The sequence below is a fragment of the Colossoma macropomum genome, unplaced genomic scaffold (assembly GCF_904425465.1).
Source record: "Colossoma macropomum unplaced genomic scaffold, Colossoma_macropomum, whole genome shotgun sequence".
NCBI classification, from domain to species: domain Eukaryota; kingdom Metazoa; phylum Chordata; class Actinopteri; order Characiformes; family Serrasalmidae; genus Colossoma; species Colossoma macropomum.
In genome coordinates this window covers 308,175-335,651 of record NW_023495385.1, presented here as the reverse complement: position 1 = coordinate 335,651, position 27,477 = coordinate 308,175, and the positions used below count along the sequence as shown (strand labels likewise).

The window sequence follows — 27,477 nt, the reverse complement described above, 5'->3', positions numbered from 1 at the left end:
TTCTTAATATGAGATTGTTATATTAATATTTTTCTTTCTTACTTGTTTTAAGTATTTTTCTCTAGTAGAACTGTCGTATTCCATTGGCAGATAATTGTGTTTGTTTCAAGCATTTTTCTTAAATCAAGCAAGACGATCTGCATTATTTCTTCAAGCAAGCAAAATGATCTGCCAATGGAGCGAGGCAATTTCTCCAGGTCATGTTTCAAATGTAATGTTTTTTTTTCCATTGTGTCAAATTCAGCAAATAAACAGTAACTGTGCAGAAGTGTGTTCTCTGTAGAGGATGTGTTAATGTACTTACATTTAGAAAATCAACAAATTATGTAATTTGACCAGGATGACCAAATGTATCGCATACAACTGTATGTTTACTTTTAGCCACTACCTTCTGTGAAATGTGTGGCATTTCTATAGATTTGGTGGCGTTTGCAGGATGTTCAATGTGCGATTAGTCAGCGTGGAAAGCGAGTGGGAGAGAGTGAATAGTATCCTGTGTGGAAGAGTAACTGATTCTTCACAAAGACAGTATGACACTACACACACATGCTGAGAGTCATATGACCCAAAGGGTTTGAGTAGAGAGCTTCCTGTGAAGCGCACGTGCAGATGAGCAGGACCAAGTCTGCTAGAAACTGTCTGCACAAATCTTAACTAATGACCCTCACAGGAGTGGCAGAACACAACTAACAGCAGATCAGCATAAAAGGCACCATAATTAAAGCAGAGACACATAAATACTGTATACTGTTTGCTTCTAAGCGGCAGTATCTTGTGACAGGCTGGAGAAGACTACTTATGACTACTTGAGTAACAACTAAAATACACCTTAAATTAACTGAATGTCTAAATAAACACATTTTTGAATGTGAATTAAGTATCATGCACATTGCAGCAGACTTATGCTACAGTGCTGTGGGCATCTTCAACACAGAGCAGCTATCTCATTTTGCCAAAGGTTAGTCACAAGTCAGAGAGGATGGGATGACTCAGGTGACTGAGGGCAAAAGAGCCAGACATATGAGTTCATTGTTGTGGTTTTGACTTCTTGTGAGTTCATATAGGACTTCATGCCGGCACATTGTTAGCCATGGAGATTTACTTGTCTTAGTTTAGTTGCATTCGATCATAACTAAAGGCAACACGTCATTATCATCTTAATAAACTACATTTGAATGATAAAAATACTGTTGAATACATTTAAATAACTAGGCAATGGTGAACCATGACTAGTAGGACTCTTGTTTGTGCCATAAATGTCAAAACTTGGAAAAAAAAATCTTGTTGATAATGCTCAATACTGGCAACACCCCTATGGGATTCTAATAGTACATTGGCATTAAGCTAATGACAATTCACATCAACTTTTTTTAGTCATTCTTTATAAAATACAAACATTGACATATATTTTTCCTTGCAGCAGTTTGACAGTGACTCTTTCAGTAAAGACCCTGGTATAGAGCTCCTGCTACTGTTTTCCATTTCTAACATCTGACTGAAACCTAGTTAAACTACAGTTCATATTCACAGTCAGTGATGTATCTAGAACTTCTAGAAGGCCTGGGTTGATGTTTTTTTCTCACTAAGTGGTCCCGCTCATTAAAAATCTGAACATGATTTGGTTGCTTCCACCGTCAGTTCTTATTATATTAGGCTTTCAATTCAGCTCCTGGGTGTATCTACCTAAAAACCACAGTGGAAAAATAATCTAATTGGACAATGTTCCATTGGGCAGTTCAAGAATGTATCCCTTTCTGACTACATAAGAGTATTACTACAATACTCAAAATACTTTCAATGTAACAAGCGTGATGATTGTATAAAAATGAAACAAAAATCTTATGCTAAAACTGTGGCTAATAATAATAATAATAATATGTTTATAGTTTGGATTATTGTTTATAATCTAGATTAATAGCACTTCATTTCACTTAAATAGTGTTATGATTTAAAAGAATAACATATTTTAAAACAAAAGTATTTTTTTCTTTTTGCATGTTGGTGGGTAGTCCTGGGCAAAATTGCCAAAAAAAAGTGATAAAATCACAATATTTTCTTAACCCCAGGCTTATTTCATGCTAAGGCTTATTATTCAGCAACTACAGAGACTTTGGTGCAAACTAGCTGAGGTATTCTTAGGTTACAGAGGTTAATATATCACAAGATCATAGTATCAGATGATATTTAAGTTTGCATTAACCCCTTAAACCTGCATTATCCCCTCAAAGCATCCATATATGGGCTCACAGCTCAATTCTTTACTCTCATAAGTACATAACTTACACATTAGTGTCATAGTGGCTACTGAAGAATCTGTAATTAAGTCTTAAGATTATTTGCTGAATAATAAGTCTGCAGTTTAAGGGCTTAATGCAGAGAAGGTCCAAGTGTTGGCATAGTAGAAGAATGTACAGTTTAAATGTGTGTGACAGGTCAGCAAAGTCACATGGACTTTTCATAATTCCATTCCCTTTGTTAGTGATGGATTGGTGAAACCAATCAGCGGGGTCGATGAATATCAGTCTGTCAGCTATGTAACACAAATACCTTAAGATATTCACATTTTTCTAGCGGTGTAGATTTAGCTGCTGAACATTACGTTCTTTGGAACATGTCAAAACAACATATCTTAAAGGAAGCCTTAGAGCCAGTGGTGAAGTGGAACATTTCGACATGGCAGAGTTGTTAATGTGTGAACTGGTATCTCAGTCTGAAACATACAGTTACCAGGTTTATAAAGCAATATCACAGTTTTGCTGCTGTCTCATCTACATGCTGTAAACATTAAGTGGTCTGTTTCACAAAATCATACCAGTGGCTAGTTTTTAGATAATGTTTAAATAATCATAAAAACCACAGCAAAACTAATGCTAGCCAACTAATGTTAAAAAACTACGCTGCATTTATTAGCTATAATAATTTAAAGAAAAATCAATATGAAGTGTCTTAGTAAGGTGTTGGGTCATCACCTTAATGCACCTTCACACAGATTCTAGTCTCTGGAACTGTACTGGAGGGATGGAACAAGGTTCTTCCAAAAGATATTCCCCACCATATTCCTTGGTGTTTTGATGATGGAGGTAGACAGCACTGTCTAACACTTTTAGCCCTCTTCCATGAGTTCAACTGGGTTGAAATTTGGTGACTGTGGAGATCACAGCAGATTATTTACATCATTTCCATACTCATCAAACCATTCATTGACCCCTCGTGCCCTGTGGATGGAGACATTGTCGTCTTTGAAAAGACCACATCGATCGCCAACATCACATAAAAACCTCACATCTCCTACTTTGACACTTTACTTTTTGCATAACTTGAAAATTCCAGTTATCCCTTACTTTTTATCAAAATTTCACAATGAATGGACCAATAGAAATGGTCTAAAATTATTTGAAAAAAGTGGTAGAACAATTTTTCCTTCTCCTGTAAAGTTACCATTTTGGAGACAGTTTTGTTCCAACAGCGACAAAATGTTTGATCAGAGCATAAAGCTGATGAGTCAGAACAACTTTGCATTGATTTGCAGTGACCCCTCCCACTAAGAGGACTAGTGCACCAAACCATTCCAGCAAGGACCACTGGACCCCCTTCACTCTAGGAGTCAAGCATTCAGGCCTGTACTGTTCTCTTGGTGTACTCCACACTTGTCCTCACCCACTTGCGGAGAATATGGTGAAGGTTGACTTATCTGACCATATCAATTGTTTCTACATCTCTATAGACCAGTGCCTATGGCAAGGGAGTCCGATCCGCAAAAGGCCAGTGTGGCTGCAGGTTTTCATTCCAAACAATGTGGGCGCACACTTGATCAGCTGTTTAAAGACTGAAACTAACTGATTTACTAAGCAGAATCAGCTGTGCTCCAGTTTGTTTGGCGTGAAAACCAGCAGCCACCCTGGTCCTTTCAGGACGAAATTCGACACCCGTGAACTGTGGATTTTGCACCACTGTGCATTTGTCTTTGTAATGAGGGTTTATGCACTGGAGCCCTACTGCAATATCCCTCTTTATGTAGTTGTGAACGGACTGTTCTTGCTAAGTGTGATCACATCCATTGACATTCTCACTCACCTGAGGAACACTTGCTCTTCTGTTTTTCCTTCTAATGTATGAGCACGACGGTAGCATGATGAACTCCTTTGACCACCTTATGTAACGTCTTTCCCATAGACCTAAATGCAGAGGTCAATTTAGTCTCTGTTTCTGTTGCAGCATTAGCCAGTTGAGCAGTCTTTGTGACTCAATATCTCGAGATCAGGTAATTAATTACATAGAAACATCACATTTTATTACATTTTCTTTTACTATCAAAAGTCAGAGTGCAGTGCTCAGTTGCTCAGGCACCTGTAGATTGGCACATGGTTAAATAAATAAGTGAATGAGTACAGTTTATACACTTCACAGACCAACAAAAGACATTTAATGCCATCACTTTGTTATGTAACAGTTGATCAATAGGGATGGGGGTTAAAGAGACCATTATACGCAGACAATAGGGCTTCTATATGTGAAAATACCTTCTGGTCATCATGCTTGAGACTGTTGTATAGCTATAAGCACAGAAGATCACCTCTGATTAGAGAGGTGGCACTAATTAATGGTTTATAATAATAATAATAATAATAATAATAATAATAATAATTATTATTATTATTATTATTATTATTATTATTGTTATTGTTATTATTATTGTTGTTATTATTCTTAATATTATTATTAAGTCAGCACCATGTCTCTGAAGTAGCTTATGCTACAGCCTCATAAAATTATTCTGAACAGACAGCTGATTTCTGTTGCACTTAGGGTCAGTCATAATGAGCAGAAGGTCATTTCACACATAGGCTATAGAGAAGGTTAGTGTCTCCTCAGTTATGGTCTCTGTTTTATCACCTCATCTTATTTGTCAATGGTTACATAACAAACTAATAGTGTTAAACACTTATGTTGCTCTGCATTAAATGAACTGCATTTGGCTTGTTTAGTTTTGTGCACGGTCTGTTCATGTGCCTTGGGATGGAGATAAAGTAAACATGCTGATGTGGTCAAGCCGTGGTGAGCCGTGGTATTTAGACGTGAGCTTGTAGAATTCTTGAAGGTCTTTTCACGCATAGCCTCTAAGGATGCATCGGTGCTTCTACATTTCAGTTCCTCACTTGCATAACTCACTTTAAGTAAAGGCAGTGGTTGTACACAGAACAGTGGCAACTCAAAGACCCATTTGAATGCATAAATGCTTCCTCTCTATGGTGGAAAATAAACCTCTTCAAAAATGATTCTACTGAGCATCAAAAGGGGTTCTGTTCTTCGAACTACCAAACATGCTTTACATTGGCCATCCAGGATGGGAGTTGTGCACCCCTCACTCAGAGTGTACATAACTTAAATCTTAGTTTCATAGCAGTTACTGAATAATAATTCTTAAAATCAATCAATAAAAATCAGGTCACTGCAAAAAAAAAGTAAAAGTAAAAGCATTTGGTCATTTTGCTTGTTTTACAAAATAATATTGGAAATAAGAAAATAAAATCTGACAGTGTAGTAAGATGGTTTTACTTGACAAAAACACTTTATATAAGCAAACATGTCTAGAACCAAGTCTTATAGCATTAAATTTACAGCTAATTTTACATCCTTCTTGCATTATTTATTTTTACAACTATATATTATATACAACTATATATTATATAATATAATATATCTTTTACAGAGAACACACAAACCCACATTATATATGTATATATATATATATATATATATATATATATATATATATATATATATATATACATATATAATGTGGGTTTGTGTATATATATATATATATATATATATATATATGTATATATATATAGCAGCACAAGGTTTAGGCTCAGGCAAAGTGTTATGTTTTGGGGTAGGTTTAGGTTTTGGGTTGAATTTAAAGTTAAAGTAAGGTTCAGGTTAAAGGTTAGATTTATTTATTTAAGATTTATTTTTAGATTTAAGGGTTAGATAGAATCTATCACATTAAACTGAGGGTCCAGGTGCATTTAATGGATAATTAGTTGGATTCAATATATTGGCAACACTTAAGATGCTGCAATTTGCCATGTTATGAAAATGTTTTTGTTTTACTTTTTTTTAATATTATTTTTCTGCAGTGTGGAGTTGCTGTTAATGATTGTTACTCGTAATCACTGCAGTATTTTTGGGGTTTTTAACAGGATTGTGTTTGATGGGCTCTGTGTTATCACGCGGATGGTCAGCATGTGATGCCGGTGTGTTTCACAGGAGTGGCACAAATCGCTACTGAGAGAACACACACTCACACACACACACGCACATGCAACTCCTTCCCTCTCTCCACACACACACACACACACTGAGCCAAAGCCATTCTCAGAGCCACACGCCTTCTTACCCAAAATACCGCACAGCAGAACACCAGCACTATAAAGAGGTTTTAGCACATGAACAGCACTCTCTCTCTCTCTGTGTGTCTCTCTTTTCTCTCTCTCTCTCTCTTTATCACCTTACAGTCAGTGGAGTGTTTACTTATGCTTTCCTAAATGGCGGAGGAAATTTTAAAAGAGCCTGATGGAAAAATTAGAGGGGTGAGTAAAGAAAGCCATTCTTTCATAACTGCTGAATAGCGGAGTAACTGAATAACTGTTGTGTGTCCTTTTCATGTGAAATGAATTTATCTTTTAAAAGCAGCTGCTGTTGCAAATAGAACATTGTAGCCTACTCTAATCTGTTTAAAAAAACTGTTGGTTCCTGATGGTTATGTAATGTGTTTTAGCTGCTTAATGGGTTAACATCACAATGTAAAAGATGCTAATGGCTTAACAGGTGACCAGCGGCTGATTCTAAATGCATTTTAAGGTTTCCTAATTGAATCCAAAGGTGTTCTATAGGAAATAAGTGATCTATTGGAAACCAATTAAGTCAATTCCCATTTTAAAGCAAAACCATTAGGTTTTGATCTTCATGGTTTCTAATGGTCCTTTTTCAGCAGGGAAGCTGAAAATGAATTTCTTCAAGAATATCTGACCCAAACAGGCATGAGATTGTTCCCCAAAGGCGACAGCATTAAAATAAATGACTAAATAAATGAATATCATGGGCAGTTCCTGATACGAATATTTGAGTAAGTGTGCTTAGACATGTCTTTTATGACTTCTCATTTCCATGTGGTAATGTATTTAGATGCTTTTGTAATCTACACATGCATTAGAGCTTTATATATGGCTTTTTGTTTACATCTGATTTATAGTAGATTTCCAATTCTTGGATTCTTTTGCCTACTTTAGATACCTACTTTAATATGAAGGTTTGTGCATTCAGAGCTACACTCTTTAAAAAAGAAGGGGGTTCTTTAAGGCTTTATTAATAAAGGCAAAGCAATGACAACTGACAGAACCCTTCGAATGTTTGAATGGTACTTCGCTTAGTTAAATGTTCTTCAGATTGATGGAGAAGGTGTTATATATGATTCTATACAGCACCTTACATAGAGCCATTTTCAGAAAGGTTCTGTATAGAATCATATACAACACCTTCTCCATCAATCTGAAGAATGATTTCACCATGCAAAGAACCCTTTAAGCATGCAAATGTTTTTTTCGGGGTGTTCATGGTTCTATATAGAACCATTGGCACATATTCATCAAACATAGAGTAAGACTTGCTGATCTGGGATCATTTTATGCATTTTACACAGCACCAAATGGGACTATATGAGCAGAGGAGGCCTGATCTTAGATCAGTGTGCTTACTCTGAGATGCTTGATAAATTTGGGCCATTGTCTTTACTTAGAACCCTTGAAGAACCATTTCTTTTTTTTATTGTAGATATTTCTTCTTAAGGAACAATATCCAGACCCGGCTAATATACTGGAAATACTACATACAATACTTTACAGCTAATACTAGGCCATACATTCTCTGTATGGTAATATTCTAATTTGCATATTAGTGACCTCACAATGAAATGTTTCATTCCATTGTCTGAAAACAAAGCTGTAAGAATTACATGCTGTGGCTTGGATGTGATTTATGGGGGGAAAAAACTTAGTCTGGGGTCAGTATCATGCACACATTTTTTGTGTCCTATTGCATAATTTAAAGAAATACATGAAATATATCATAATATTCTACAATATCTCATTTATGTAAATACATTTTCAAAATAAAATGTATTTTAGGCATTTATGCACACAAATGTCTGAAAATGTCAGTTGGTGTGACCGTGCAACCGTATATGCTGATAAGCTAAACTATTGGGGAAAAAATGGTCATTTAGTTTAAAATTTTAAGCAATAATCATAAAACATGCTTTGAATTATGGCAGCATTATACTAATATATAATAATATTTCTTTAAAAGTTCAAGGAAAACAGTGCACACAGGTTTATATTGTTTATATTATCAGGTTATTGAATAGATTTTTGCAGACACAAAAATTAATATTATCCTTTTTATAAGTTTTTTAATTATCATTTTGAAAGCCTTATTTGGAACCTTTACATCATATAGTGGTGCTGTACACTTTACAAAGGTTCTTCACACATCTCTTAATCAAATAATGGTTCTTTATAGAACCATCAATTCAAAGATTTCTTCTTTAGGGAACCAAAAGTGGCAAAGCTCCAGGGAACCGGTTTTGGCACCTTTATTTTCAGTAGCGTATAATCTTCTGCTCCAAAAATTCACAACTGTGTCCACGTTTTTGCTCTGTTAAACTTCCTCGTGTACCTGAGACAGTTAATCAGGGCTGTAAAACAGAGCAGGCACGTTTGAAATTGGAGTAGAACAAAAACGTGGACTGCCCGGTGGTCCTTGTAGCGTGGACTACAAGAATCCACTAGATTGTCTTTGTATTACAGGGGCGACTTTGTTATGTATTTTAGGTGGAAGTTTGAATAAGCCTTTAATGCTTGATGGATTTGAATAAAACTATTCATTTTAGCTCTGTAACCACGTGCTTGTTCACGCGAAAATCTCCTTTGGCACTGGCCATACACCTGCCACCAATCTACTCACAGTCCATTTTTATATCCTTCACGATCAGATGGATTTCCTCTTGAAAATGTGAGTGAGCACTTCTGAAATTGGCAGGCTTTGAGTTTTTGGACTGAATTGAAGGATGATTTTGTTCCAACATGCTAACTATAAACTCTCATCAGACTCGGCCACGTTCCACTTTCCTCTGCAGTCATGTGCATGGCTAGATGGATTATAGCCCGAGTCTAATCCATCAGATTCAGTGTACAGTTTGGAAACCATGTTATACACACTGAACAGAGACTTTATTAGGTACTTTATTTCATAACTAAACCTAATAGACTGCCCTGCTATATAGCTGTAACTGAATAGACTGTAACTCACTACTGGCTGGTGTTCCTATGTGTGTTAATGGATTCTTCAAGGGTTCTTCAGTAAAGGCAGCGGTTATATACAGAACTATGACAATATGAATCATTTAATGTTTTGTCTGGCTGGTTCTTTACTAAGACAGAAAATCATTTATATGTGGTTATTTAAATAACCTTCAAAAATAGTTCTACATGGCACCCAAAATGATATTTCTTGTTAGATGTCAAAAAGTGTTTTTGGTACTATATAGAACCCATTTTTGCTAAGAGTGCTCACCCTTAAAAATGGGCTCTTCAAGGGTTCTTTAATAAAGACAATGGTTATATTTAGAACCATGACAACCTGACAAACCATGGTTTTTTGCATGGTTCTCTATGATGGAAAACCTCTTCAAGGAACCTTTTAAAATGGTTTTGTATAGCACTAAAAAGGATTCTATTATTGTTATTATATTATTTAACGTTATTATAATGTTATTATATAATGAATATAATATATATATCATTGTTGTCGGAAAAAAACCTTATATCCCCATTTTTCATTTTTTTCAGTTTTTGACATAATTTGAAAATAACTGTTGCCCTTTACATTGTATGTAAATTTCATGATGAATAGACTAAAATAATGACCCAAAATGACTTCCATTGACTTACATTAAAAGTAAAGAGGTACACAAGGTTTACAAGGTTTTCTTCCAACAACAGTGATATACTATATAATGTATATAACATCCATCCATCCATCATCTAAACCGCTTATCCCTCTGGGTCGCGGTGGGGTGCTGGAGCCCATCCCAGCTGCCATTGGGCAGAAGGCATGTATATAACATCATATAATATATTACATAATGCTATTATATTATTATTATGTTGTATATTCAATGGAATTGTATGAATGGTTCTTCTAACTATAAACAAGTCAGTCTAAGCTTTTTATTCCATTATTCCTTTAAACCCTTCTTTCAGTGCTTTTGCATTTTCAATGTTAAAGCTCTTTGTGCTGTTCTGAGTAACATTATTTAGCTAAAAGAACTGACTCACAGGTAAACTGCTTCACGGAGATTCATTATCAGGTTAGCTGTGTTAGAGAAAAATAGGAAATTAGCTCTGTCCTATGAAATTCATTTAGGGAGACTAGCCTATTTGTACTAGCTTAGAGAAGAAACCAGCTCATTTTGACAATTTCTGCATTATTAATCTTTTAAGATGTAAACAGTCATTCAGACTGGTGTGATGTGAAATGGTACATCATAGAGAAAACAGATTTCTTTACAGTGGTAGTGATGGGAACCAGAGTTTACAATGCCTGCAACACAAATATAGCCATTTTATTTACTACCCAAAACAGCCAGTGAACATCCACATGTCCTCTGAGTTTTTATGTTGTTGATGGTAAAATAGTGGTTAATAAGGAAAAATAAGTTTTTATTTTGGTACTGTTTTGCCTTACAATGCTCTGCATGTATCTTTCTGCCATTAAAGGCTTTTTAAAGTACAGGTATGTGATGGAGGCATAAAACTTTTCAGATGTCTTATTCAAGTTCCTCTAACTTAAAAATTTAATTAGGCAGGGAACTGAGATAAACCTGGTGGAGTTCCCCTTTAAGGATACCTCTTTCAAGTAGACAACGAAGTATATTTGGATAAGAGCATCTGCTAAACGCTGTAAGTGCAATATGTAAATACCCATTGCAGTCAACTGTAACGGGTAATCCACACATTTTTGCTCACAACAGTCAGTTGACTAGGGGTTGTGACCTGTCTTGAACTGAGTGACCTGTTCTGACAACAGGGCAGCAGCTGTCTGGATATATTTACAAGCTACCATAATGCTGTCATTTAGGGATAATAAAGGGAAACGTGCTGTTCAGGAAGCAACAGTCTTGCTTTCCAATGCAAGCTAGACACATTCTCCATAAAATGCTTATCCTCAAATGTATGGAGAGAGTATTATGGTATTTATGGTACTGCCAGTGTGGTGGTTGCCCAGCAGTCAGGGGACTTGGTAATGAGCCAAGAGATCATGGGTTAGATCTCAGCTGATAGAATACTACTACCACCATTGTGCCCTTAAGCCAGGCATTAATCCTTCAAGTTACTTAAGCGGGACTGTGCCTGCAGTTGGCATGCACAAATCAGTTTACACGAAAGCACACCCAAAATAACATAATAATGCTGATGTATTTACGAGGTGACTTGACCTCTAGCTGATAGTAATGACCTGCTATGCTCAAAAGCTGGCATGACTTCCTTTTCACAGTGGTCAGAAGTGTTGCATGCTTAAATGATTCTTTTCATGGTGAAATGGTTCTTGAGATGAAAAAAATAGTTGAAAATGGTTTTATATAGCGCAACCCTTTTTGGTGCTATATAGAACCATATACAACACCTTCTCCATCAATCTGAAGAACCATTTCATCATGCAATAAACCATTTAAGCATGCAAACATGTCTGAAATATTAATATTCTTAGATTATGCTCTCTTTTCCTCTTGCATGATTATACTGGCTTTTGCTTTGTTACTCGTTGAAGGTCTTGCAGATTTAGATGTGCAGAACACAAAACTTTAAATTTTATTTTTACACAGTTCAGTGTAACTGTTTATTATGTACAGCTCTTTGCACAAGTACTTTGCAATATTGCCAGTAGGTACAAGTTCTTCATTCTCAGGAGATATTTCTGAAGAGATATAAGGTAATACACTTGCACAAGGAAGTGTGCCACCAAAACTGTCCCCATCAGATAAACAGAACTTCATGTTTTCATCTTTGGGAGAGAGGAGAAAATCAAGCTCCACTTTTGCTTCAGATCTGAAAAATAGGCTGGACCCCCCAGAGTCCATACCTTAACATCATTGAAAGGATTTGAGTTTTATGTAGGTTGTGAGAAGCAGAAAGTGTAACCAACTTCTAAGTATGGAAAAATATCCTCATAGGTTTCTTTAAAACACTGAAAGCAAGTCTCCTGAAAACAATGGAAGCTGTAATAAAGTCAAATGGTTTACGCAATGAAAATCTATATCTTCTAACTTGGTGTTATAGTTGTATAGTTTTTGGTTTCACTTACATTGCAGGCTCTTTAAGATACTTGGTAGACAATACTTACTTTGATTCTGTGTTAAGGATGTAAGTTTTTTGTAAGTTCAGAATTTAGAATGTTAAGAATTATTCTGAAGATCACGAAAGCATTGCAATCTTCGTTGTTTGTGCAAGTTGAACCAGTGCCTTTCTAGGTGATTGTAGCACTAGATGCCATTAAAATATCAGGTCCTAACTCTCTGTTTCTTGTTTCCACAGCATTTAACCCTGTCCCTGCTGGCAGTAGCATTTCTCTCCTCCTTTGGCAGCTCTATGCTTTATGGCTATAACCTGGCTGTAGTCAATTCTCCTGCTCAGGTTGGTGAAAACAAATAACTCATGGAGAAGTAATGCCCACAGCACATGAATGACAAAATATTTCAATGTAATAGAAAATGACTGAGTATGACTTTCTGTCTTTGGAGGAATGTCATGGTTATGCTTAAAATAAAACTTACATAAAACATCCACTTATGACTTTGATGTAGTTTGATGAACCAAAAACATAGTTAATTTCTACATTATAATTTTCCAACATCTTTTTATCTTTTTTATTTATACTGATAAATGTAAATGACCCTGTTTTTCCATTGGCCACCCTGTGTTGGCATAAAAAGCAGTCCAGGAACACTGAAACAGTCTTTATAACTTAAACGTCTTTATAACGTAAACTCAATATGCAGCAAAATTTTCATGTATGAACTGAGGAATGAAGGGACATTTTGAAACTTTTTTATATGTTTACATTTAACTGCTATTAAAAAAAAAAAGAAAATCAGGAAAATTGCATCTTTTAGTAGATGAACTAGCATGAAATAGACGACCTTAGGTATCACGTTGAGGTTTTATCATTAAGGAATGAAGGAAAACATTATTCTTAGCTGTACTTACCATGTGTTCTGTGACGCAACCGCTAATTCATGCAGGGAGCGCAGTAGGAAGGCCAACAGCTCTTCAAAACAAGAGCCCATTTCAGAGTTAATGTGGTCAAATGGACATAAAATGGATCACTCTTTCTACTAAAAAGCCATGTGTTTACACAGGAGAATCTTTAGAGAAAAGATGGAGGTTAGCATGTTTTGTACCATGGTAACTCTGAAAGATATCATCATTTAAAAAGCTGCTAAAGTTGAAGTCAGTGAGCCAAATCATTTTTCTGACCATAAAATGACTGAATGTGTGAGAGTTCTGGGGAAAACCATGTGGGGATGAAGAGACAGGGTGTCTGTGTGGTAATCACGAGTGCATTTTTTTTTGCAGTTGAGAGAAGGGGAGAAATATTTCTCATGCTCTTTGAGCTTGTTTTGCTTTTTTTTCTTGAAAAACTATGAATGTTGTACTGTGGAGATGAAGCATTAAGCCAACAATCATCTTCCTGTTGATGCATGTGAGGAAAGCTTCAGAGTATGGCTACAGCGTCATAAATCCGATTTATGCACATTTTGCTGAAGCACAAGGTCACTTAAATGTGACTATTGTTGTCATTGCAAGCCTATTGAAAAAGTGAAACAAATACGTTTGTAAGGAAGAGATATTTTATTATGATTTCAGCTTGATTAAAAGTTATGGTTGCGGGTACAGTCTTGTTTTGCAGGAAAAAAAAAAGTGAGACAGGAAAATGTCAAGTGCAGATTCGAGCACGTTGACACAGATTGTCTATTTGATGTACAGTACATATAATTCACTACATAATTATATAGTAATGATGTAGATTACATTTAAATAGAATAGCTTAATGGCAGTAATGACTCTACAAACTTGTTCAGATTGTGTTCTCCTTCATGACAACTAAAGCAATCATCCAGTCATTAGCATGCATGAAAGATCGACCTGAGGTCATCACTTTGTAAAAAAACAGCTTCATTTTAAGATGCATGTGATGAAATGAATGGTTCAATGAAACAACTAATTTACACAGTTTTCCACTTACCTAGCTGTAATCAAACAGCCAAGACAAGTTTATTGTCTAAATTTTCTTCTTTAGTTTTAAACTTGAGCTACAAGGCTAATGTTACTTTGTGAGTTCAGACCTTGCCTTTAACATGGTAGTAGTAAGAGGGAAGACTGATTGAGGGAAGGGGGAGAACTCTGAGAACTTGAGCTTCTGCCTGTTGCTAGAAGGCCAGACCCCCCTCATAGCTGTAGTAGGACAGATGTAGGACTGAGGAACCCTTCGTCACAGAAACGGAAGGTGAGGATGTGAATTTATAGGGCGTTAGATTGGAAGAAGGATGGGTTTCAGGCATGTTCCTCCCTCTGAACTTCAGTTATAACATGATTAAAAAACACTAGAAGTCAATAGTCACCTAAATCTTTTACATAAATACGTCCTCAAAACTTCTCTCAACTTGGTCAAATCACATCCAGATCTTTATGAATGTGGCACAGATGTGTCAATGTGGTTAAGAGCACAGTATGACAATATGACTGAAAACTATAAAAGTGAACAAAACCTCACTGTAACTGAGTGCCAGGGGGCAGCTATTTAATACCAGAAGAACTGTGCTGCATTAAACCTCCCTCACAGAATACTTGCCTTCATGTAGCATAATGTGCTCTAAACTTTATTGACTAGTCTGCGCAACCTTACTGAAGACCTGTATACAGTTTAGGGAGGTTGAGGGAACTTTTGGAAATGTATTTATAAAAAAGAGTTTGGGTGACTTTGACTTTCAGTGTTTGTTAGTAATGTTAGCCTTGTAGCTCCAGTTTAAAACAAGAGAAGCAAAATTTGGACACCAAACACACCTAGGCTGACTGAATACTTCTGGGGTAAGTGGAAAATTGTGTAAATTTAATTTTTCACCAAACTATTCCTTTAATGCATAGAACTTGGTAGACAAAGTTAGCATGTCCGTTTCATATAATGTAATGTCCTCAACAGACAGTCCTAAGATTATTAACTTATTCATGACATTCTTGGCAAGTTTGACACTTGATCAGCGCTAGCTGATTTAGTTTGCTGCCATCTACTAAGCTAATAAACTTTGATGGTTCTTATAATCTTCTAATTCCCATGATGACCTTAGATCAGATGATCAGTCTTAATTGCATTAAGCACACAATTTTAGTCTCTGGAGCCTCAACTGTCTCAGTAATGCAATTTAATCTTGTGGAGGCTCAATAGAGTAATTGTTTAAGCTGAGCTTTCATATGAAGGATGGACTGGTGAGCACACCTACATCATTGTTAATAAAGAAAGATAATTTAACATGTAGTAAGGGGATCATACATGCTTATGATATGCTTATTTGTCTTGTAATGTCCTTTACCTGTTACATTTTTAACAATTAATACTTTACGATGTGTTACTATACTTACAGAGCCAACTAGTTGGCCAGTGAAAGAAATAAAGACATTTAATGCTATTTTACTTAGGGATGCAGCAATATGGGATTGTGGGCCAATGCCAAGATCCAAAATTTTTCAAGTATATCTGCCAATCTGCCAATGCAGAGACCAATGCAATATATGTATAAACTACAAATGCAGCAGACTTTTCTATAAACTTTCTATAAACAAGTATCTGGTGACACACAATATGATTCTGATTTCTGATTTTAATGAGTAACAACACATATTTATATAAGCTCTTTTTCTCTTTTCTTCTTCCCAGTACATAAAGGAATTTTTTAACCGCACAGCAGTGAGGCGTAATGGGACTGGCCTGAGTCATGAGAGCATCACAGTGCTCTACTCCATCACTGTGTCCATCTTTGCTGTTGGGGGTCTGTTGGGCTCCCTGACTGTCGGAATGCTGGTCTCCAAATTCGGGAGGTAAAGCATCAACAGTTGACAAACAACTATTTGAGAACACAATTTGTTATGGAATATCCTCCAAATAAAAACCATTTAACAGGTCAGGGGTAGGGATGGGTATCGAAATTCAATACCGTTATGGTACTGACCAAATTACTTCAGTATTAGAAAGTACCAAAAAATTCAGTGTTGTTCCACACCAAATTCTAATAACAAAGTAGTTCTTAATGTCGGTGAGCCAATAGGCATGCTTTTTTCCAAAATCTAGACGGCTGAATAAATTGCTTTCTGCAAGCATGTTATTAACAGCAGTGCTTCTTAGTCTGAGATCTGTTATTGTCAGTAAATACAGCCACTTTCAGCACCTCACACTTTGATTTGATTTAAGTCATAACCACTTTTGGTTTGTAACCTGAAAAGAACGTATTGAAAAATATGACCATGGTCTCAAAATTAAGGTAGCGATATTGAAAAAAAAATACATTACATGAAGAATGCATTCCCTCTTCTTCTTTTTCATTTGTAAGGTAGAGGTTTTTGTTATGACAGTGATGAACTGTTATTTCCATTGTTGTGCAGGAAAGGGACGCTGGTGAAGAGCACAGTTTTAGTCTTTGTAGCTGGTGCTCTGATGGGTTTCAGCAGAATATGTGGCTCTCCAGAGATGATCATCATAGGCCGATTCATCACAGGGCTTCACTCAGGTGCTTTAGCGATGTCTAACATGTTGATCCAATGTCTAGCTAAAGCTTTTGGTCAATAAAATGGTTTCAATTAAGAGCACTGATTTTCAGACTTAGTTAAGACTAAACTTTGGTTTCTGCTTGGTTCTTCACCATTATTGAAGGTCTGATATCCTTTTCTGCTTGTGTAGGAATCTCTCTGAGCGTAGTGCCCATGTACCTGGGAGAGATCGCGCCAAAGAACCTCCGTGGCTTCCTGGGCCTCATGCCTAGCATCTTCATCTGTATTGGAGTGTTCATCGCTCAAATTCTGGGACTCCATGAGGTCCTGGGCAAGGTAGATTGGCATTAATGTAGAAATGTCTTCTTATTACCTCACATTATTAACCAAAATCTGATTACAAATGGTTCAGTTGCTGCAAGAAAGATTTTAGGGAGGCATTTGATTCCTAATAGATATTTCATTAATCGGTTTTAGGATTATCATAGTATTCACAAGTTTGCAGGTTTGCTTATTTGCAGTATAAATTATTGCATTAAACACTCTCTCTCTCGCTCTCCCAGTTAACATGATTGTAAAAGTTCGAGTTTTTTGGGAAACTGGACTCTTCAGATCAATGTGACTTACAGAACTTTCTGAAATGTGTTTTAGCAATTTGAACTTTGACTGTATGAGTGTCCTGCTAAGACGCTGTGATGTCATGACCTGTCTCCACCTGTCTCCACAGGAGGAGCATTGGCCTCTATTCCTTTCCTTAGTTGTGGCACCGACCTTCATTCAACTAATGCTCTTACCATGGTTTCCAGAGAGTCCTCGTTACTTGCTGATCGAGAGACATAATATTCATGCTACTATCACAGGTAATAGTTTCCCATCTATTCATTATTACTCATTATTGACATAATGTAATTAAGTTGATGCTGACAAGACTGGTGGAGAACACTTAGGGGCTTCAGAGAAGACCTAATGATTTCTGTGAAATTAAGAATACATGTCTATAATTTTTAGTCTATTTTTGGATGGAAACAAAAGTGTTACATTTTTGAAACAGTCAATGGAAAATTATCCGATTTTTTTCTCTGTGGTATCTAGTTAGATACAACCAAGTTTGCTCTCCAGTTGGTTTGGACTTCAGGAGCTGAACTGAAGGCCTAACATGTCAGATTAAGTAACAGCAGAATAAACCAGTCACGTTTTGATTTCCAGTGGATGGGACCAATTTTATGAGAAAAAGCATTCGGTCTTCCGGACGTTCTAGATATGTTACTGACTGTGGTTATGAGTGGAATCCTGACTAATGCACTTCAGTCAGGTGTTAGAAATGGATAACAGTAGCAGCTCTGCGCCAGGGTCTTTACTGAAAGAGTCACTGTAAAACTGCTACAAGGTAAATATATGTTAATATGTGATACAAGCTTCAAATAAGAAATGGAATGTTTTTTACAAGTTTTAGATGTCTATGGTTAATGTAGAACGCCAAAAAGTGTTCATATGAATAGCTGTTAGTTTACTGCTAATGTACTACTGGAATCCAAAATCAGAAATTAATATTAGAGCTGTTTTCTGCCTCATTTTTTACTGAGTTTTGACATTTATGGTCCAAGCAGAAGGCCTAGCTCTAATAGTCACAGAGAAGACCCAACACGCAACACTGTTGTTCTTTGAAAACTTTGCAGTCCAGTAAGTTTTGGCTAAGTTTAATTATTACACTACGCTAATCTCCTCTAGAAAGATATTTTCACCCCCTTTTGTATGCTGTATCACTTCTCTTCTACTCTAACTTTAGACAAACGTCTCCTCTATCAAACTACTTGCACACTGCTTTCCACACAGCTCTGAAGGCCTTTGTTAAGACCGCTGCTCACTTCATTGCATTACATTTGATTGAATTGTGTTGGACAGGACAGAGTGTTGGTCAGTCTCTCAGTGGCTAATAGAGCTTCCTCTGTGATTTCTGAGCACTTAAGACCTTTGGCCTGATACTTCAAAGACCTGTCCATCATACAGAAGCTAGCTTAGTGCACTCTGAGAAAATGAGCTAGCCAAAGAATGTGTTTGAATTGAAGGGTCAAGTAGCAGCCAGGCAGCAACTTTAGGGCTTTTATTGTTTTATGTTATATAATGATGATTATGAAGGTGATAAAAAAAACTACAGTTGTGATGATATTGAAGGTGATGATTCTAAGCCATTTTTTCTAACAGCAGTCTTAGATAAAATAAGCATGAAAACATGGAACTGATATTTTGAGGAAACACATTTTCACCTCTCCTTTAGCATGTTTGTTCTTCAGATGTCTCCTATAACTAGCAAAAATGTTTCAGTAGAACCAGCAATCACGCAGGAATATTCATTTTTAAGAATGTGTTGAACCTCTGCATTACGTGGATGTTCTTCAGACTTTGAAAACGTTCTTCACACTCAAACGTCTCATTTACAAAAATAGTTCTCTATGGAAATCATCCACTGAAAGGTTCTTTATAGACCTGAAAGTGGTTCCTCTATGGTATTGCACCAAAGAAACCTTTATGCAACTTTATTTTTAAGAGGAATTCCACTGCTTTTTCTAAATTTCCGCGTAATTCAATTGTTGAGATTAACTTATTGATACAAATTTCTGTACAATGGTAGTGATAGGAACCAGAAGTCTCACTGTCTACAACACAAATATGGCTGTTTTATTTACTATCCAAACATTTTTATATGTTTATAATGTCCATGATGAATGTATTTTTAAAATATATCATTTTAAGGCCAAAATCTTGTCTAAAAGAATTGTAAAGAATGTCTCAGCATATCATATCACTTTTTGTGCAGATAGCTTTTAGTGGCTTTAAACTCTTCAGACATCTGGTTCCTATCATCACTACTGTGAACTATTCTGACTCTGTAAGTTTCTCTAGAACAAAGCATTTCACACCAAACCACTTTTGACTTTTATGTCTTAGTAATTCAGTTATGCAAAAATGTTGAGAAATTAGTGGAATTCCGTCACATTTATTTTAAGTTTAATTTATTAACTCTTTAGCAAATTCACGGCATGGTTCTCACTGCTCACAGTGCATGTTAATGTTCTCCTACAAAAAAATGATGCGTTACTAACTGGAAATGTTAGTTCTTTCATGTTGTTTCCACATGTTAGTGATGGTCACTAGCATCTTGTCTGCTGGCTTTATTGGCAGCTCTAAAGTGGTACAGAGCGAAGGCTAATATCCAGGCGGAGGTGGAGGAGATGCAGGAGGAGCAACGGTCACTCTCTTCAGTGCAGACCATCTCAGTCTGCGAGCTGCTCAGAGACCAAGCCGTACGCTGGCAGGTCATCACTGTCCTGGTGATCAATGCAGGGATGCAGCTGTCTGGCATTGATGCGGTGAGTGCGTGCTATTGTAGGTATGTTTGGTTGTTAATTAGTCGTTTCTCAATGCATAACAGTATAATCCAATTCACTGAACTCTTTTTCTGTTTAGTTTTTCTTCTTCTTTTTTTTCTGTTGAATTTTTGTCCACTAACTTGTCCTGCAGTTTTGAGATGTATAAATACTGAGCCAACTCCCCAGTGTTCAGTCTCATTGTGAGAGGTGTGCTTTTATGCAGCTTTTTGATTGGATATATAGTTCCCACATAGCAATCATTCAACTCTTTTCAATTTTTTCCCCATAGGAATGAATGAGGGAAAATGCTCAAAAATTGGTTCAAATGTTTGCACACCCTTTTTATGTCACCATGGTGCAAGTACACTAACATCCCAACAACCACCTGGGACATCACAGCAACCACCTGGAATACCATAGTAATCGCTCTAGCAAGCACCTTAGTCACCTTACCAATTGCTTAGAAACACCCTAGCAACCACTTAAAATACTATAGCAAACACATACAAACAACCTAGAAACCAACTGCATTTTCTTCAGGAAATGTACTTTTCTAATTTACAGTGTCTTTTTACTTTGTATTTTGTACTTTGTAAATTTTTATTTGTATACTAAAGATAATGGTAAGAATGATGTACCCAAATAGTGTAAATAATAAACTATCGGGGTATCTATTTTCAGATCTGGTTCTACACAAACGCCATCTTTGAAAATGCAGGAATCTCTGCCACTCAGGTTCAGTACACAACAGTGGGAACCGGTGCCATCGAAGTCATTGCTGGACTCGTTGGGGTAAGAAAACAGTCCTTTAATTCACTGACCCACAGCGTACCACATACATGGGCTACTAAGAAATTTGTTTTTTTGCATGGAATCTCTTGTTTTTACATTATAAAAGCAGAACTGTGTCTGGATTCCTTTATATATAGGTGAGCTCAAGAATATTTGCAATGTGTGATATTTGCACGAGTTGATATTTGACTCGGAATACAGAAATGATATATTAAAGGAATGGTTCAGTAAAAAAAATCTAAATTACACAATTATAGTCCATCAGCCAAGATATAGTGTCCAAATTTTGCTTATCTAGTTTAGCGTTGAAGCTATAAGGAAATATTGGGGGACATATAGTATTTATGAAAAAGATTTGGGTGACTATTGACTTATAGTGTTTGTTAGCAACATTAGCCTCGTAGCTCCAGCGCTAAATTAAAACAACAAAATTTGGACCCCAAACATGTCTTGGCTGATTGACAATATCAGGGATGAGTGAAAAATTGTGTAAATCTGATCTGTTCGCCAAACCATTCCTTTAAGTATATGTTATTTAACAGCAATATGTAGTAAAGAATTTGGGCAGCTAAGATCTGCTTCTGTCTCTTTTGATTGAGTAGATTAGGCAGATCATAAACCACTGAAGTTTACGTTTCTTCTCTTCTCTGTCCACCCCACAGTGTTTCACTATTGAACGGGTAGGTAGGAGGCCACTGATGATTGGTGGATTCAGCTTTATGGGCGTGTGCTGTGCAGGCATCACCCTCTCCCTCATATTACAGGTACAGGGACCTCCTCATTAGAGAAACGTCAACCAAAAATGTAACTATTGCTACTATGAAGTTATGCAAAATGGTTAAATGGCTTGTCAGACAGACATTAAGGCCTTAAAGAATGTCAGCAACTTCCAGTTCATACAAAACAGCTGTTGTGCCTTTAGACAGAAGTCTTTCATGCATTTCCCGCTTGATGTTTGTGCCCTTAAAAGGAGCTTAATGTATTCTGTGACTGCAGACTCATATGTTTAATTCAAGTTGAATGGCACTGATAGCAGACCACTGGTCCTTCATTATGGTCTCATGCTTTTTTCCAATGGCAGGCTCATGTGCCCTTCATGCACTATGTCAGTGTGGCATGTGTGGTCGGCATTATAGCAGGATTCTGCATCGGGCCTGGTGAGACATTAACAAGACACATTATCTGTTCTATCTCTCTCTCACTCTCTATCTCTCTCTCTCTCTCTCTCTCTCTCTCTCTCTCTCTCTCTCTCTCTATCCTCTTATTCCTATTGGTCTTGACCTTTAATAACACATTCATTCTGATATCATCTTATGTTTTCGGGGTAAAACCATTGCCCCATCACAATGTTGTCCCATGACACACACAGTGGACAGTTTCATATTAATCTAACCTGAATTAATCTTGTTTACATTGTACAAACTGAATCATTCATAAGGTATTAAAAAAGCACTGGAATTCCCCTCCAAAAGCACATTTTGAACATCACTAGCTAAAACAACTTTCTTTTTAATACATTTTCAAAAGCTACAGTGGGGTCCAAGAAATCGCACTGAGATCTGGGATTGTTTTCATTTAATCCCACAAATAAACAACAGAAAGTTGTAGATTTTTAAACACTTAAGAAAAGTTATAACAAGTAAACTAAGGAAGAATAGTTAAAGATTCTGGATCACTGTTCAGATGGAAGCAAATGTGTGAACTGACCATGCTCAGGCCTTTGTACAAAAAGGACTTTTATTTATTTATTTTGTCTTTTTCCTTCCACTAAAACCTGTGTTCAGACAACTTTCGGGTGGATTTGATCTGCTCATCAGAGGCTTCTGTCACGGATCAGAGTCCGTGCCAGCTCGAGTGCACACTGTCATTAAACTGAAAGGGTGACGACCCTAAGAAATTCTGAAATACATGTAAAAATTCTGCGATGGACTGGCGACCTGTCCATGGTGTATCCTGCCTTCCGCCCAATGACAGCTGGGATAGGCTCCAGCACCCCACCGTGACCCAGAAGGATAAGCGGTTTAGATGATGGATGGATGGATGGATGTAAAAATTTCAAAGATCCTACTGTTCACTCAGATTATTATGCTGATAATATAATTTGTAATTGAACAAATGGATTGAATTAGAAAAGAATGCAAAATAGAAGAATTTTCACTAGTGGCCTCTAGACTTCAGAGTTTTGATGGGCAGTGTAAGCACACATTCTGTAAAGGTGAACATCTGCCATATGTTTGGAACATGCCTTACAGAAAAGTCAGATGATTTTCATATGTGAATAAACACATGGTTTTTGCATACTTCACATGTTAAAGGAGTCATAACATGTGAAAAATACATTATCACATGTGAAAACGTGATCACTTGAAAAATCGTGGTTTTTGCAAACTTCACATGTGAAATATGTGTGACTTTTCTGTCACAGCTCAGTCAAGGAAAAGTCTCCCCCTGGTGTTGAAAGGAGGAAGTGTGAGGACTGTAATGACTCTTTTGTCTCTTGTGGTCTCTGCACAGCTGGAGTGCCTTTCCTGATGACAGGCGAGCTGTTTAAGCAGTCTCACCGTCCTGCTGCTTTTATTGTGGGGGGATCTCTTAACTGGATATCCAACTTCACAGTGGGCTTTGTCTTCCCATTCTTACAGGTGAGCTCATAATATCAAGATGATGATGTGTCTAACAAATGTTGCATTTCTTACACATTGATCATATATTTAAATATTGGTAGCTGGACAGCAAAAGTACATTCTTAAAAAATGTGGTTCTACAAGGTTTCTTTAGTAAAGTCAACAGTTCTACATAGAAACATGAACACTCCAAGAACCATTTCAGCATGCTTAAAGAGTTCTCTGCATGGTGAAATGGTTCTTCAGGTTGATGGAGAATGTGTTGTATATGGTTCTATATAGAATCTTTTCGACAAGAGTTCCATATAGCACCAAAAGGGTTTTGCTATTGTTACAAACTGACATTATATCAGTAGAAGAACCCTTTTAGGTGCTATATAAAACCACTTCACCATGCAAAGAACGATTTAAGCATGCAAATGGGTCTTTGAGTGTTCATGGTTCTACATAGAACCACTGTCTTTATTAAACCCCTGAAAAAGCATCCTTTTTAAGAGTGTACAGATCAAGCAGATAACCTGACAAAAAATGAATGTAAATAGACAATTATGGTATATTTTTATTTATTATTTTTAATCATTTAACGTCTCTGTCAGCAGAATCCCTGCAATATTAAATAAACCATCTAAAATAGCTTTTTGTGAATAGTTTGTAATATTTAAATCCTCATTTTATAAGGGATTATTAAATATAACAAATTTGTTAATATGGTGAGTGATAGAAATTTGAGCAGCACAGGATGAAGTGTGGGAGTGTTGAGGTTCTTCACCTTGTCATGTGAGCTTTTGTCAGAACTTTGAATTTTTTTATAGGATGTAAATGTGTTATGTACAGATTTGCACACTGATGTTCGTTACCACTTTGCAGCATAATGGAAATTCACAACTTATAAATAGACAAAAAATGTATTGTGTTGTTGTTCAGACTGTAAAGGACCTTAAAAATACTTAAAGAAAATTTCTAGAGAATTTTTAAAAGTTTTGCATAATTAAATGGTTAAAATGTAAACAAAGTGGTGATTATAGGAACCAGATGTCCAGGTTTAATGCCTCTAACAGCTACATTACAGAAAGTTATCACATGATATGGTAACAAAAAAAGGTACCTGATTCTGAGACATTCTTTAAAATTTCATACATAAGATTTTGGCCTTAAAACCTAATACGCTGCCTAATGTGCAGTGTGTTGTATGGCAAAATAGTTCTAAAAATTGGTCTAATTTTTTTTGTGTTTACCAATATTTTACCATTATCAACATAACATATAAAAACTCAGAAGATGCATGTAGAATCACTGGACATTTATAACTGAAAATAAATTACTGTAATTGTGTTGTAAACATTGTGACTCCCAGTTCTTATCACCACCACTGTAAAGAAAATCTGGGTTGGTAAATTTATCTAAAACAGAGAATTTCACATCAGACCACTTTGAATGGCGTTGTTTACATCCTAACATCTCAATTCTGCAGAAATTTTGAAAAATTGATAGGATTCCCCTTTAACAGTAAAGGGGCCAAAAAGAGTTATTGGGAGTGATGACACAGAAGAACTACTTTTGGTCCCCTAAAAACCTTTTTTTTGTAAATGAGAGGTGCCTAATAAAGTTTAAAGGTCCTCCACATAATGTAAGGATTTACTAACAGTTAAAGCTATTTTTCAAGAAACCATGAACTATTTAGACTACTTTATTCTAAGAGTCTATTTGTTGAACATAAAAAGTTTTCAAATTGTAAGAAGGCCTCAGGGTGCATTATTATTATTATTGAAAGTATCTACATGTTCTGTCCCTTTACCAGATGTCTGCAGGTGCGTTTTGTTACCTGGTCTTCTTCGGCGTTTGTGTGGGCGTGGCTGCCTACGTCTACTTCATCATCCCCGAGACGAAGAACAAAACATTTGTGGAGATTAGCCAGATGTTCGCATCCAGAAACAACTGTGAGCTCGAGACGGAACCGCTGTCCATGGCCGACCAGCTCAGCCTCAAAAAGATGAACGGATATGGTTCAGTAGAAGCTAAGATGGGGCATAAGGAGCTCCTAGAGGAGAAATACACATGGAGTGATGAAGAAGAGGAGTAGAGGGACTAATGTAGAAATGGGAAGATGTCTGGGTGTTTGTGAGAGAGTGACTGAATATCTTTGGTGCTACAGAACACAACTGCTCCTCAGTCACCGTAAGAGCAGAGGCAGTTCCGCTATGCCATAAAGGGGTTTGATGCTAAAATACTGTTAACTGAGCATATCGCATGACTCAAAGCCTATTTTACATCTGCACATGTTCATTTGAAAACATGCAAAATTTCTCAACAGCTGTTAAGATCTGTTAAGAAAGACTTGAATATTCCATTGGAACATCTTGAATGGTGGCTCATCACGGCGTGTAAAGACTCTGCTAACATTTAGTCAAGTAAAATGTTTGAGTTCTCTACAAAAAAACGTAGTGAGCCATTACTTTTTTATCTCAGGAAATGTATTTTTTGTCATCCAGCCCCTTTACAATATTTTCCAGCTTGATTAGTGACCTTGAAGGGCTTCCAAAATTGCATGATGGAAAAAAAGCTGTAAAAAATTCCAGTTACTGTTTTAAGCCCTGCAGATATTAATGTTGATTAATATCGAATGTTTTTCTGTTACTGGTTCAAATATGGCTCCAGACCATTTTGCCAAGCAGATATTGGTGTTTCTGGATAACAAGGCAGCATGAGTGGGCAATATGACACTATTTGTCATTTTCATAATGAACACGTTATAATAGCCACATTGTGTGACAATGCACTTTCCTAAGCATGTCATGAAAAATATCAGTACTTAAAAGGGGCCATATCCCCTATTTATCTTGTACTTTATTTTTTCCTCCTGTGTGGTTTTATAATCCAAAAACAGTCGCAATTCATTTTTACACAACCATCTTTCAACCTCTCTTTACCTCTTAGAATTAAACAGGCTGTTTTTGCAACTGTGCCTTTAAGTCTAATATATGTCTCTCTGTTCTGATTGGCTACCCTGTATTGTACCTCTTTCAAAAAGCAGTCCAGGCTGAAACGCTCCTTATAACTTCAGCATGAATGGGCGGGGCTAAACTGCTTCAGGCTGAATAGGTGGACATATGTGAATGTGTTGGTTTTTGTGACATCACAGAAACAATGAATTGAAAACAGACTCTTTATCCAACTTGGTTTCCATATATGGACTGTATGGACTGGAGAGTGAATGGTAAGTCTTAAAACATATGTTTACATATTACATCAAACTCTTTTTAAAAAAAAACTCTTTAAAGAACTGATAATGGCATGTTTCATTGCATTGAGAGTATAATTAGTTCTGTTTAACTGAATTCATTGCAGCTCCATATGTGAAACATCGAATAGAAATCATTGTATTCAAGTTTTTGATAGTAATTTTTAAATGTGGCACTACTTTCTTTATCAAACCTCAGAAAAACAAAATATCATGATGCATATATGGAATCAACAAAATGGCTTAATGTATTGTGATGTTATATTTTTGTCATATTGCCCACCACTACACAACTTGACTGTCCAACAACCAAGGAGTCTAGGTTGAGCTATCCCTTCAGTAGCATCTAGATGGTCTGTAGTGGCCATATTTGAGACCAAGCAGTGTTAAAGTCGAACTTTAATGTAGCCGTTTTTATACGATGAATTTAAGTAATTTTGTCACTTCAGTCAATAGTAATTTGGAAAATGGATAGACGTGTCAATTTTGTCTAAATTGTCACTGATTGTTTAGCTTTATATTCATATTTTCTAGGCCAAGCACAATCATATCACTCAAATTCTTAGCTTTTCTCT

The 27,477-nt window shown here is 36.4% G+C and overlaps 1 protein-coding gene across 1 annotated transcript; it reads left to right on the top strand.

The window, feature by feature from the left end:
* The first annotated feature begins 6,380 nt into the window (after positions 1-6,380).
* slc2a15b (solute carrier family 2 member 15b) lies at positions 6,381-26,493 on the top strand. The gene is made up of 12 exons (XM_036562364.1): positions 6,381-6,596; positions 12,657-12,755; positions 16,054-16,214; positions 16,776-16,900; positions 17,071-17,216; positions 17,608-17,740; positions 20,061-20,248; positions 20,930-21,040; positions 21,703-21,804; positions 22,122-22,197; positions 23,555-23,682; positions 25,463-26,493. The coding sequence occupies exons 1-12, from the start codon at positions 6,552-6,554 to the stop codon at positions 25,742-25,744; spliced, it is 1,596 nt and encodes a 531-aa protein (XP_036418257.1). The 5' UTR covers positions 6,381-6,551; the 3' UTR covers positions 25,745-26,493.
* The last annotated feature ends 984 nt before the right edge of the window (positions 26,494-27,477 follow it).

What these genes read in the sequence shown, in the direction of transcription:
- slc2a15b (XM_036562364.1), top strand. Translation starts at nt 6,552, where the DNA reads ATGGCGGAGGAAATTTTAAAAGAGCCTGATGGAAAAATTAGAGGG. An exon ending in CATCACAGGGCTTCACTCAG is followed by an intron (nt 16,901 to 17,070) that starts GTGCTTTAGCGA and finishes CTGCTTGTGTAG; the next exon opens with GAATCTCTCTGAGCGTAGTG. An exon ending in AGGATTCTGCATCGGGCCTG is followed by an intron (nt 22,198 to 23,554) that starts GTGAGACATTAA and finishes GTCTCTGCACAG; the next exon opens with CTGGAGTGCCTTTCCTGATG.